The sequence below is a fragment of the Sceloporus undulatus genome, chromosome 5, assembly GCF_019175285.1.
Source record: "Sceloporus undulatus isolate JIND9_A2432 ecotype Alabama chromosome 5, SceUnd_v1.1, whole genome shotgun sequence".
Taxonomy (NCBI): domain Eukaryota; kingdom Metazoa; phylum Chordata; class Lepidosauria; order Squamata; family Phrynosomatidae; genus Sceloporus; species Sceloporus undulatus.
This window is the reverse complement of record NC_056526.1, coordinates 180,999,377-181,011,163: the sequence shown is the minus strand read 5'-3', so window position 1 is coordinate 181,011,163 and position 11,787 is coordinate 180,999,377. Positions and strand designations below refer to the sequence as shown.

At 41.5% G+C, this 11,787-nt stretch overlaps 1 protein-coding gene across 1 annotated transcript in view; it reads left to right on the top strand.

The window, feature by feature from the left end:
• Positions 1 to 10,199, top strand: part of BMP3 (bone morphogenetic protein 3) — a 46,851-nt gene extending 36,652 nt beyond the window's left edge. The window contains exon 3 of the mRNA XM_042469966.1: positions 8,167 to 10,199. Within this exon, the coding sequence (XP_042325900.1) occupies positions 8,167 to 8,358 (192 nt within the window). The 3' untranslated portion in view covers positions 8,359 to 10,199. The remainder of the gene's footprint in view (positions 1 to 8,166) is intronic.
• The last annotated feature ends 1,588 nt before the right edge of the window (positions 10,200 to 11,787 follow it).

Here is an 11,787-nt window from a genome sequence, read left to right as displayed (position 1 = left end):
AATAATAATAATAATAATAATAATAATAATAATAATAATAATAATAATAATTGAATACTTTTAAATTGAATTTTGTTAGCAATACATAACAACTACAGTATTTGTATTATTTCATTATTGCAAACAAAACCCTTTCCTTACTGAAAGTATCCACTTAGTTAATTTTAGTTTCAATTTAATTGATGGCTTCCCATTTAATTGGTAGATTTAATTTCATTTTAAAAGAGTGGGCACTCTAGGGTTCTTTGTTTGAGAAAAGGAAGGACATGTGATTGAGTCACTGAAGCAGATGGGCTCCTGGCTTGAGGGGGGGAGGAAAGAAATATCTCTTTCTCTCACTTTCTTTCTCTCAGTCGTATACACAAACACACACACATGCATGATCTGCCTCCTCTTGTTTTTTGTCTTCCTTTCTCTCTCTATTTGCACTCTGGTGTTGCTCTTCCTTCCTTATTGCTTTCCTAATCTCTTCTCATTTCCTTTCTTTGGGGCCTGGCAGAGCCGCCCATTTTCCCTCTGGAGGGAGCCCGCAGCAACCAAACTACATGGGGAGGTCATCATCAGTACACCATTGGCACACTGTGATGCGTCCATGATGCAAGAGCAGCACCTGGAGGTGCGGATGCAGTGCCGTGCTTACATCGTGCACGTGCACCACGTATGGATGGTGCCACGTAAAGATGGTGCCATCCATACATATTAGGGTTCCAGAATGTGCAGTTGCCACGTGCTCTGGAACTCTAATTTTGGCGCCGACATGGCGCTTTCAGCCTATCTGTTTTGGGTCTTTCTTGCACTAACTTAGTAGCAGTCTGGGGGCACTGACCTCAGTCCAGGGCCAGTCCAGAGCATTTTGCCCTGGATTTGCCCTGGACCAAGCTACAACATCAAAAACATGTACTGGGCCAAATCCAGTGTAATGCTACATTGTTGTGCACACAGCTGGATCATTGCCACATCAGCCTCACTGGCCTCTCCCCCTTGGGCCCGCTACTGCTTTCTCATGGGCAGCACCTCCTTGTAAAGCTTGCTTGGCATGCCGCCACTTCTGCTGAGGTCAGAACGGTGTGCCTGTGTGATCAGTTAGGAGGGGATAGAGGAAAAAACCCACTAATATTGTTGGCTGTGACATCTCCAGGAGGCATCCAGCCATGTGATCTTACAAACACACCCAGATCGCTGGTTGTGACATCTCCAGGAGGTGTTGAGCCATGTGATCTTACCCCTCTCCTCACAAGATCGATTGCTGTGGCATTTCCAGAATGCATCCAGCCATGTGGTCTTACCTTTCCCCAAGACCACTGGCTGTGATGTCTCCAGTAGTTGTCTAGTCATATGACAGGGGTGTGTGTTGTTCTACTCTCCTCATTTATCACGTGGTTGTCCCATTCTGACTTCAACATAAGCACCAGCATGCCAGGCACTTACTCACAGGAAGTGGCAGCGGATGGTGAGGAAGGAGATCCATCCCCTTCTTTGCACTGCTCAGCACAGGATAAGGGGGACGTTGCTGAACTGGACCCGATCCAGGTGTCCACATGGCCAAAAGAAGCGGAGGCACTCTAGGGTTTCCTGGAAACCCCGAGTTTTTCCCTGACTGCTTACTTTAGAGAAAAGTTGGGTTACAGGCTAAAAACCATGGATACTCCCTGGACGTTGCCATACATCATAGAGACTGCCAGCACTAGCTTTAGGGTGAGTGCAGAATTTTTCACCATTGTAAACGAGACTCTTCGTTGCAGCCACAGCTGAGCTGCCACAGAACATGTTACTTTGGCAGGGAAGGGGGGATTAGGCCTGAGATGAAAGGATAAGAAACAGAATCCTTGTGGGGGGAGGTCACTCAGGGAGACTGGGAATGGGATGGATAGCATACTGCAGGTGGGGAAGAAAGCCAGAGAAAGAGAAAAGAAAAGTGGGCAAACAAGTGGAAAGGAGTCACTCAAGAGACTGGGAATGGGATGTAGAGAAAGAGAAGGCAGCAGTGTGTGTGTAGCAGTAGAAGATAAGGATAGAGGATGTGCATAGGGAGGGAGAATCAGCAGAGCTTTTGCAGCCATAGGCAGAGAGCACAAACAGAGAGAGGACAAATGAGAATGGGAAAGAGAAGAAGAAAGCTGGAGCATTTCTGTCGCCATGGTAAATTGCATCTTGCAACAGGCAGTACTGAGGCAACTCAGGGGCCTTGAGAGATTTGGGTCTTTGTGTTTGTGAGTCCCCAGATGTTGAGGGGCTGGACTAATGGGTCTAGAGCAGTGTTTCCAACCTTCCTAATGCTGCGACCCTTTAATAGAGTTCCTCATGTTGTGGTGACCCAAACCCATGAAATTATTTTCGTTGCTACTTCATAACTGTAATTAAATAGGTGTTTTCCAATGGTCTTAGGCGACCCCCATGAAAGGGTCATTCAACCCCCAAAGGGGTCCCGACCCACAGGTTGGGAACCACTGGTCTAGAGGGCTGAATGCAGCCCAGGGGCTTCAGCCTGCCTACCCTTGGCTTAAACAGACAAATTCTTAATAAAATGTTTCCACAAAGCAATGATATAAAGGGATATTGTAGTACCTTTGAGACTACCTGAGAGAGGGCTAGAAGAAAATTGAGATCATAAGCTTGGTAATCTAGTTATACTATCAGTTTTTATATAACACTACAGTACTGATCTGCATTGTTATCAGAATGATGTAGACAGGTGCCCGCCCCAATAAGCATACAATTCACATATCAATACAGAAGGAAATAAAGTGAGAAAAGAGAAGAAAGAAAAGTCACTATTAATAAGGGATTAATCATAGGCAGTGTAATTATGTAGCTATGTAATGCAACCTTCTACATGTTTAAAGGTAAAAGTAAAGGTAGTTCCTTGACCAGACATCATAGCCGACTGTAAGGGGCAGTGCTTCTCTGGGCAAGCATGACTGCACCAAACGTTTTTACTATGTTAGCGTGTTTACTAAGAGGTTCTTGTATTAAAGGCAACTACGTGACCCCATCACACCTAATGTGTGGGGCAGAAATCATCCCCCCCCCCCCCCGAAGGCAACAATGGCCACAGCAGTACTTTCCTTGAGCTCATAAGTCTGGCAGAACAGTTTGGAAATTATTGTTGTTGTTGTTACTCCTTATAAAGGGATAGGGAAATTATTTATTTATTTATTGGAAACACAAAGCGATGGCTCACCTATTCCTCTGTACTATAAACACACAAATACATATTATTTGATTCCCTCCACTATATCTCCACATCCTTCTCCCTTATCTTTTCCTTGCTTCCATTAATCCCCTTTTTGTTGGATAAACATGCTTACAAAGTCAGATGTGGACCAGCTGAGAGACAAGGAAGGTAATATGATGACAGAAAGAGGTGAAGTGAAGAAATGAATATAGAGTCAAATATTTACCACTCTGCCTAAACTATTTTGAGTTTCCTTTTGAAAACACATACAGAAGTGTCTAAGGATTCGGGATACAAAAAATGTTTGAAGACTTTCTCATTCTTGATGAGAAAGAATTTTTCAATACACTGATTTACATTGTTTAAAAAAATATCCACTTTCACAAAAAATGGGTTTTCTTGCAGCAGTAGCAAGAGGGAAAGGAGGGAATGGGGAGAGAGGAAAAGAAGAAAGTGAAAGGGAGAGGAAAGGAAAGGAAATGGGGGAAATGGGGAGGGGGTTCCACAGAGTACAATATTTTGCTCAAAACAGTATTTAGCCCCAAAAGCATGTTTGCACAAAAATGTTTATTTGCACACACACAAAAAAAACCTCCTTTATTTACATGAAGTATGAAAAAGTTTATAAAAAGTGCAGAAACTCTTGTTCTGTAATCTCCGGTAGGGAGAAAACTTTTGAATTGGCTTTTTCCCCCGTACACTATAATGGAATAAGCAAAGATTTATATCTTTACCAAGGACATCGTGCAGTATTGACATTTCAAGTCCAGCATCCTGTTTGTGATATAAGTACAGTATGTGTAAGTTGTGCTATGGATGTGGGGCAAAATTTTCACCATAGCTTAATGGACTTATTCTACTGACAGCAGCAGAAGCAAAGTTGCACATACATTGACAATGTGCATCAGGATTGGGCATTATGGTTATGCATTGCATATGTGCATTGTATAATGGCACCTAGTCATTTACATGTGTTAAGCGATGTTATTATTCTGCATGGAGGTTGTGTAGAGCTGGTGCAGCACAATACAGAAGGGATGTTGGATAGCATCCAAGGGCTGGTATCGTGTTAGTGGCATTTGCTTTTGGGTGCCTTCAAGTTATTTCTGACTTATGGTGATCCCTAGATGAACCTGTCACAGAAGTTTTCTTGGCAGGATTTGTTCAGAATGGAATTGCCAATGACTTCCTCTGAGGTTCCTCTCAAGGTCACCCAGTAGGTTTCCATGGCTGCGAGGGGATTTGAATCCTAGTCTCCAGAGTCCTAGTCCAACACTCAAACCACTACATGATAATGAGCCATTGTGGTGCAGTGCTTAAATGCCGATTCTGCAGCCACAACATTGTAAGTTGCATCCTGGAGGGCTCCAAGGTGGACTCAGCCTTCCATCCTTTTGTAGATCGGAAAAGTACCCGGCTTGTTGGGGGTGATTGGGTTATACACTGTAAATCACTCAGGGAGTGCTAGCTCATCGATAAGCAGTACAGAAATGTACTAGCTATTGCTGTTGCTACATCCTCTGGCTCGCCTACTTAGTCGCATACCAAAGAAACAAGTCAACACTACTCCTGTATATCTCCTATTTTTTTATTATTGTGGAGCCTGGTACTAGGGAGTCACACAGTGTCTTCCTAGACTTATTGAATCTCCCCACCTGACAGCCTTCATGGAGAACAGCAAGGGAATCTCTGTGGCATCTGGGAGGGACAAAGCAATTATATCAGTCACTGAGAGCTCCAGAGGATGTCAGTGGATAATTAATCACTTCACATCTGGCTATGAGTGTATCGCCAGATACTTCTACAGTTCTCCCCACCTCCACTCTCAAGGCATGAATGGCCATATGTGCTGGGCTTCAGCAGCATGCAGTATTATTATTATTATTAAACTTTATAAAGCACTGTAAATTTGCACAGCGCTGTACATACAATCTTTTTAATTGGATAGTTCCCTGCCCTCAGGCTTACAATCTAAAAAGACACAACACAAAAGGAGAAGGGAGTGGTGGTGGGGAAGGGGATGAGGGCCAGCAGTTCTTCTCTACCTCCAAGGCCTGGATCAGGGGAGATGGACTGGAGGGAGGGCTTCGCTTCTTAATGGTTAATCTTCATCCAGGGAGGCCTGATGGATCTGCCTCTCTAGTAGGATAATACATATAAAATATATAGCAATACAGGAAATGATTCAATACAGTACTACTGTACTATGTTGAGCCATGCAAAATTGCAGCCTATGTTTGACACAGGAAAACTGGTGTAAGCAGGGCACACTCATAAAGGTAACTTGGGCTGACTTTATCAGAGAGCTCATTCAGCAATGCAGAAAATTATTGCATACTCAAATATTACCCCGCTCAAGTTTGTACATAGGGGAAACTATTATACATTTATTATAAAAGGAAGACTTTCTCTGTCTCTAGCTGATTTCTGATAACCATCTACAAAACTAAAGTACCATGTAATATACCAATTTGTCTAAGTCAAACCACACGATGAATCTCAAGTTACATAATTTCGGGCAGGCAGGCAGGGAGATGACAACAGAATGATTGGGATGATATATAGCTGTATGGCTAATTTTTAAGGCTTCTCCAAAAAAAGGAAGCCTTTTTAGAAATGATTGGTATTGAATCACTGGTAATTTGGTGATAGGTGAACTAAAGAAAGTTCCTCAACTGGTAGCAGTTGAACCCTTGGAAACTTCTCATGAGACTAGCTGAAACAAAGCATCCTCAGTATTGAAGGAGTGCTCCTGAATACTGGGAGTGCTGCCTGAATACTGAGATCTGTTATGGGATTTTTCATAGAATCATAGAGTTGGAAGAGATCACAAGGGCCATCCAGTGCAACTCCCTGCCATGCAGGAACTCACAATCAAAGCACTCCTGACAGATGGCCATCCAGCCTCTGTTTAAAGCCCCCCAAAGAAGGAGACTCCACCACACTCTGTCCCACTGTCAAACAGCTCTGTGAGGTGGAATCTCTTTCCCTATGTCTCATCAGTGAGATGAGACAAGAGAGGACCTTTTCTGTTGTGACACCTTGGTTATGGAATTCTTAGAGGTTTTGCTTATGCCAGTGCTGGCCTTATTTTCAAAGTAAGTTAAGAGCTGGCTATTTATCTCAGGTTAGGGGCCTTGTTGAGTGCAGTTCAGTTTGTTTGGGTTTAACATTGAACCTATCAGAAGGGTTTTCTTGGCAAACTTTATTCAAAAGGCGGTTATTCATTGTCTCCCTCTCAGGCTGAGAGAGTGTGATTTGCTCAAGGTCACCCAGTACATACACATATATACCTGATGTGTGTGTCTTCATTGTCAGGCAAGATGTTACAAACCAAACAGGAGAAAAAATAGAGATATTACTATGATGCTTGCATTGTGTTGTTTCTGTCCTTAGTTAAGATGGTATGGGGAGGGCATATTTTGCAGGCTGGCTTATCCTCCTTCTGGTCATGTGGGAGATTTTCAAAGTCCTGGAAATTTACAGCCCATTTGCATCTTATTTGCAACAAGGAGTCCTTGTTGAGATGCAGATACACTGCAACATTTTTCACACTTTAACTGAAACGCGCCACAATTATGGGTTCTTTATAGATGCACCAAAATCTCAATATATATTGAAGCATACGTTACACCTTCCATTTCATCAAATTATCTGTTGGAGAGGTAGGTCTGATGGTTTTATGTTCCAATTGGAGGAAGTGGGGTTGCAACTTGAATTGAAATTGAAAACAGAACTTAGCTTCCTCTTAAATGGAAGGAGTAGCTAAATACAATATAAGAATATGCTGGACTTGATCCAGCAAAGCACACATGTGACAGCTAGAGATGAACATGCACAGTATGATAAAGAAAGCTGGAATCTAGCTGATCAGCTATTTGGTGAGAAGAGAGAGGGAAAACTCAATGCACCAACTGTCTTCCTCCTGAAGAGCTAGATGGGAGTCTAGTGTAATACCATAGTGTAGTATTCCAGCAGACAGAACAATATTGTAACTGACTATTCACTGCCCCTTAGACTTACCAATAGACTTGCTGAAGCCTCCCACCCCAGCATGGTAATTTCAGGCCTGTTGAAGAGTGGAGGAGCATCTGGCTGTGTCTGCATAGCTACATGCAAAAAAATTACATCACCTACTGATGTCCCCTAGGGTCCCCCAGAGATCTCAGTGGATTATGTAGTAATTTTGCATCTGGCTACTTGGAGATATAGCAGACATAAAACTACCATGGGGTTTTTGCTTTGTTAAAAGGAGGAATGGGATGTCAACCTCTGCATCAACCAAAATAACATATATGTATGCAAGTATAAGGCTGACAACCTCTGTATTCCACTAACAGGATGCCATCTTAGATTTGTTGCTTACCAATCTCTTCTCATGCAGTTGCAGCAACCAGAGTTGGGGGATAGGTGCAGCAAATTATACCAACACCAATTACAGATGGAATACGAAGCCCACTAACAGAAAATAAGTTTCATCACATTCAGTTAAAATAAACTTACCCATCAGCTCTATAAACACACATACTGATCATGCAGAATGACAGTGTTCCCCAACAGCCAAAGCAGTGACCTGCGCATATGTATCGGGAGTTTTTTTGGCCCTGGTGTTGGCTAGGAGAACCAGCTGCTAATGTGCATCTGGCCACCTATACACACATGCTATTTATTAGCTTCAGGAAAATGTGGCTTCCTCCATTTCTCCAGCAATTTCAGAAACCAGGGAACAGTGTTTCTATATATATATACACATCTCACAGTTAGTGTTTAAGTGGGCTGCAGGGAAAGGAGCATGCATCAGTATGCTCAACAGGACAGCCACTCCAGATTCCCACCAAAATTGCTATCATAAGCAATGAGACGTTTGTCAGATGCCATTACCTGAGAGTGACATAGGTACGCTACACAGTAGAAGTATTGCAGTTTGACACTACTTTAAGTGCTGTAGTTCCAACCTATTTATTGTTATTGTCTTTTTTTGTTTCCTGCAGGCTCTGAAGCCTTCAAACCATGCCACCATCCAGAGCATAGTGAGAGCTGTAGGTGTTGTTTCTGGAATCCCTGAACCTTGCTGCGTCCCAGACAAGATGTCATCTCTCAGTATCTTGTTCCTCGATGAAAATCATAACGTGGTACTCAAAGTCTACCCAAATATGACAGTGGAGTCTTGTGCTTGCAGATAACATCCCTTGATGCACACATACACCACCTAATCTAAATCCCTTTCTCACTGCCTTGACTTTGTTGCTTAACAGTTCCCCTACCCCACCCCATTTTGCACTGCCAATGCATTTCATTTTCCAAAGATTTTAAAGTACAAATGAAAAGACAAGCACCAGCTGAGAAGGAACACACCATGGATTTTCAGAACATGGAAGGACTCGAATAAACTTTTTTTTTACTGTGAGAATACAACAGAAAAATTCTGTAACACTTTGCACCAGCAACAAACTATGTGGCAAAGCACGTAAGGGGGGAAATTATGAAATCCAGAAAGTACTCTTCCCAAAGATCTGAAGTATGGCAGGAAGACCCTTTGGTATATTTCTATATGAAGCTTTGAAAACAGTTCATCAAAACTGCTGGCTTTCTGGTCTATTCTTCCAGAAACTAATGGTGAAAGAGATTTATGATACACGTTATGCATCTGAAGCTAAGCTTTCAGCCTTAGGTTGCAGGCAAACTCCCCAAAGTGCTAAATAACCTAATAAGTTCTGACATCCTAAGAGCCTAAGAAAATCCAATTTAAGATGTTTATTTTCTTGACATGGTGTGTCAGTAGTGCTCTTTATGTGTATCGCCTACATAAACAAGGCCTTTCCCTCCATGGAATAATGGAAACCTTTAACTTGCAAGCTCAAATGTGCTTCTGTTTTTATATCTTCGAAGGATCAGCACATGTTATAGCAATAGTGGCATGCCCCCAATACTGCCTCAGTTCAGATCATGTCAGGAAACTGGTGAAGGGGGCAGGTGGCAGAGTAGAAAGCAGATTCTGGTTTGCCTGGGTGGTTACTGTAGTCATTTACTATAGTAACCATGTTTACAATGGGTAGTCTCTTGTCCTAGGAACAGTATATAGTACAAGGGAATATAAATGTCTGCTCAAAAATATCACTCATTAATCAAGTGGTACTTTTAGGTAAATTGGAATAGGATTGCAGCTGAGACTGTCTGTCCTTGAGATGATCTTTTACTCAGTGAAGCAAAGGATTAAGAAGAGACTGAGTAATTCATGTGTGGCCTTTTTCAAGATGGGACTCTTGCCTGCAGGAAGACATCATGTATGAGCAAACTGTATCAGCAGACCTACAAAGCCAAAAGTAGAGAGTTATTTAGTTTTGCACTGGATGGCTATGTAGAGAGGGCATGGGGTAGTTTGGCATCTCCAATGGACTGAAGGAGTTTGCACTGAATGCATTGCATCCTCATGTCTTGTAAAGCCTAGAAAATAGGTGTGCTTTGATTCATACCACACTAAGTGCCTTCCATTCTCTGCCCAAAGGGCCAGGCAGTTTTCTTGCTGGGATTGAGGTTTAGAGCTTTAATTTCCAGCTCACTAGAGATACAATGCAGCTTCAAAGCATTGGAACCTCTTTTACTGAGGAGCTGATGCATTCATTATTAAGCTATCTCCTTCTTCATGTAAAAATTAATAATGAAAAGACTTTTGTACATTCATTATTATTTTTTTTGCTTAGGAATTAATGCTTGTACAGTCAGCGTCAGTAAAGTTTTTAGGAAAGCCAAAGGATATTTGTATATGGAAAGAAGCTTTTATTAATGCCTTTAATTTATTTTATTTCTGTTGCCTTCCTGTGTGTTAATTAAGTTCACACATTTTAGTACTCTTAAACACACACTGAGTTTTACATTAATTTTTACAAAATCCTCATATATATGCCTTCAGAACCAAATGTGCATGCTGCAAGAGCACTGAGGATACTTTCCACTACTGATGTATAAGCTTGCCTAACTTGTATTTGTTTCCCTCCTTCAATAATAAGATTTTTTTCACTGCAAACTACCATGTACAACTTTATGTTTAAACGTTTTAATGTGAAATTTCATTTTCTCTTTTTATTTATAATCACTACAAAAATATTCTAAACAAAACTGCTTGAAACAGGATAAAATAGCACTCCTTGTTTTTGAAAGTATCTTAAACTGAGCAAGGAACTGTAAGGAAATGTGTCCCAAGATTGTGCACTGTGTTTATAGATCCAAATGATCTAAGGAATCAACCCTGAAACCCATATTAAACTCCAAAAAGCTATTCCAAGTGATGGAGGTCTGCAGTGTGGTCAAGTGAGGTGCTTTAGGATGTTGCAAATGGCCTTTCTCCCTCCATAAAGCTGTGGTGCAGCTTGGGGGGGTGGGATGGGGCTGACCACATGTTCCTGAAGCACCCCACTCAACCCTGCTACAGACTTCTGTCACTGAAAGTGGCTCCCTGACATTTTAGTCGAGTTTCAGGGGGCACTGATGGTATGTCACAATAGTGTCATGATTATGAATACATAGCATAGCTGGATACAGAGCAGTGACAGATCTTTGAGTTATGAATCTGTACCCCAGTGCAGGATGAGAGCCTGTATTTTAAAATAACAAAATCTTCAGATCGTAAGCAGTTAAGTTAGGATACCAAAGTAGATATGAAGTCAATGGGAGATGCATAACCTGTGACACACCAAGCTAAAACCTTTTATAGCCCACCCTTTTTGCAACTCCAGACAGGCCACAAATAGGAAATATTACTGAGCCTCTAAAAGGACACCTACATGGCAGGTATATACGGCATATACAATAATCTCCCACTTATCCAGCAGGTTAAGAACCAGAACACTGTAAAAAAGCAGAAATGATTGAAATCAGAAACTCATATTACTGTATAAGCACAAAATATATGTATGATTACCTTTACAGTGCTGTATTATAAGCACAGTATGACCAAAATATGTCCAAAATAGGGTGTATAATAGTCAAGGTATCTTCTTGAAATATACTTTCATAAAGGAATCTCACATGATGACTAAAATATCTCCCCACTACCACCACACTTTATCTTGAGATATGTTGTTATTGATGAAATTTAAAGAATCCCATCTATAAAGGGGTAGAAATGTTTTTTAAATAATCTGCAAATAGAAAAACAGATGGCACTGATGAGTAATTATACACCATCAATAATGTGCAGCTACATGTGTAAAACTCTGCTATCAATTGTAAACTGTATATAGACATTACTCCATGACCAAAAATGTACAACTCTCTCAGGGAACATATACATGCCTAAAACACCAACAAGATGGTGGCCAGGAATGCAATCAAATGACAAATCTGGGTATCTAAACTACAAAATTAAATTGGTTGAATAGTCTTTCTATCCTCCAGAGAAATATACTGTACAGTGGTACCTCGGGATACGAAATACCCAGGTTACGAATTTTTCGGGATACGAAAAAATCCCATAGGGAATTATTGTTTCGGGTTACGAAAGTTTTTTCGGGTTACGAAAAAACTCCGGCGCTATTTTAAATGGAGCCGCGGCAGAGCCGCGGCTTTTTCCCCATTAGCGCCTATGGCATTTCGGCTTACGAAGGCTTTTCGGG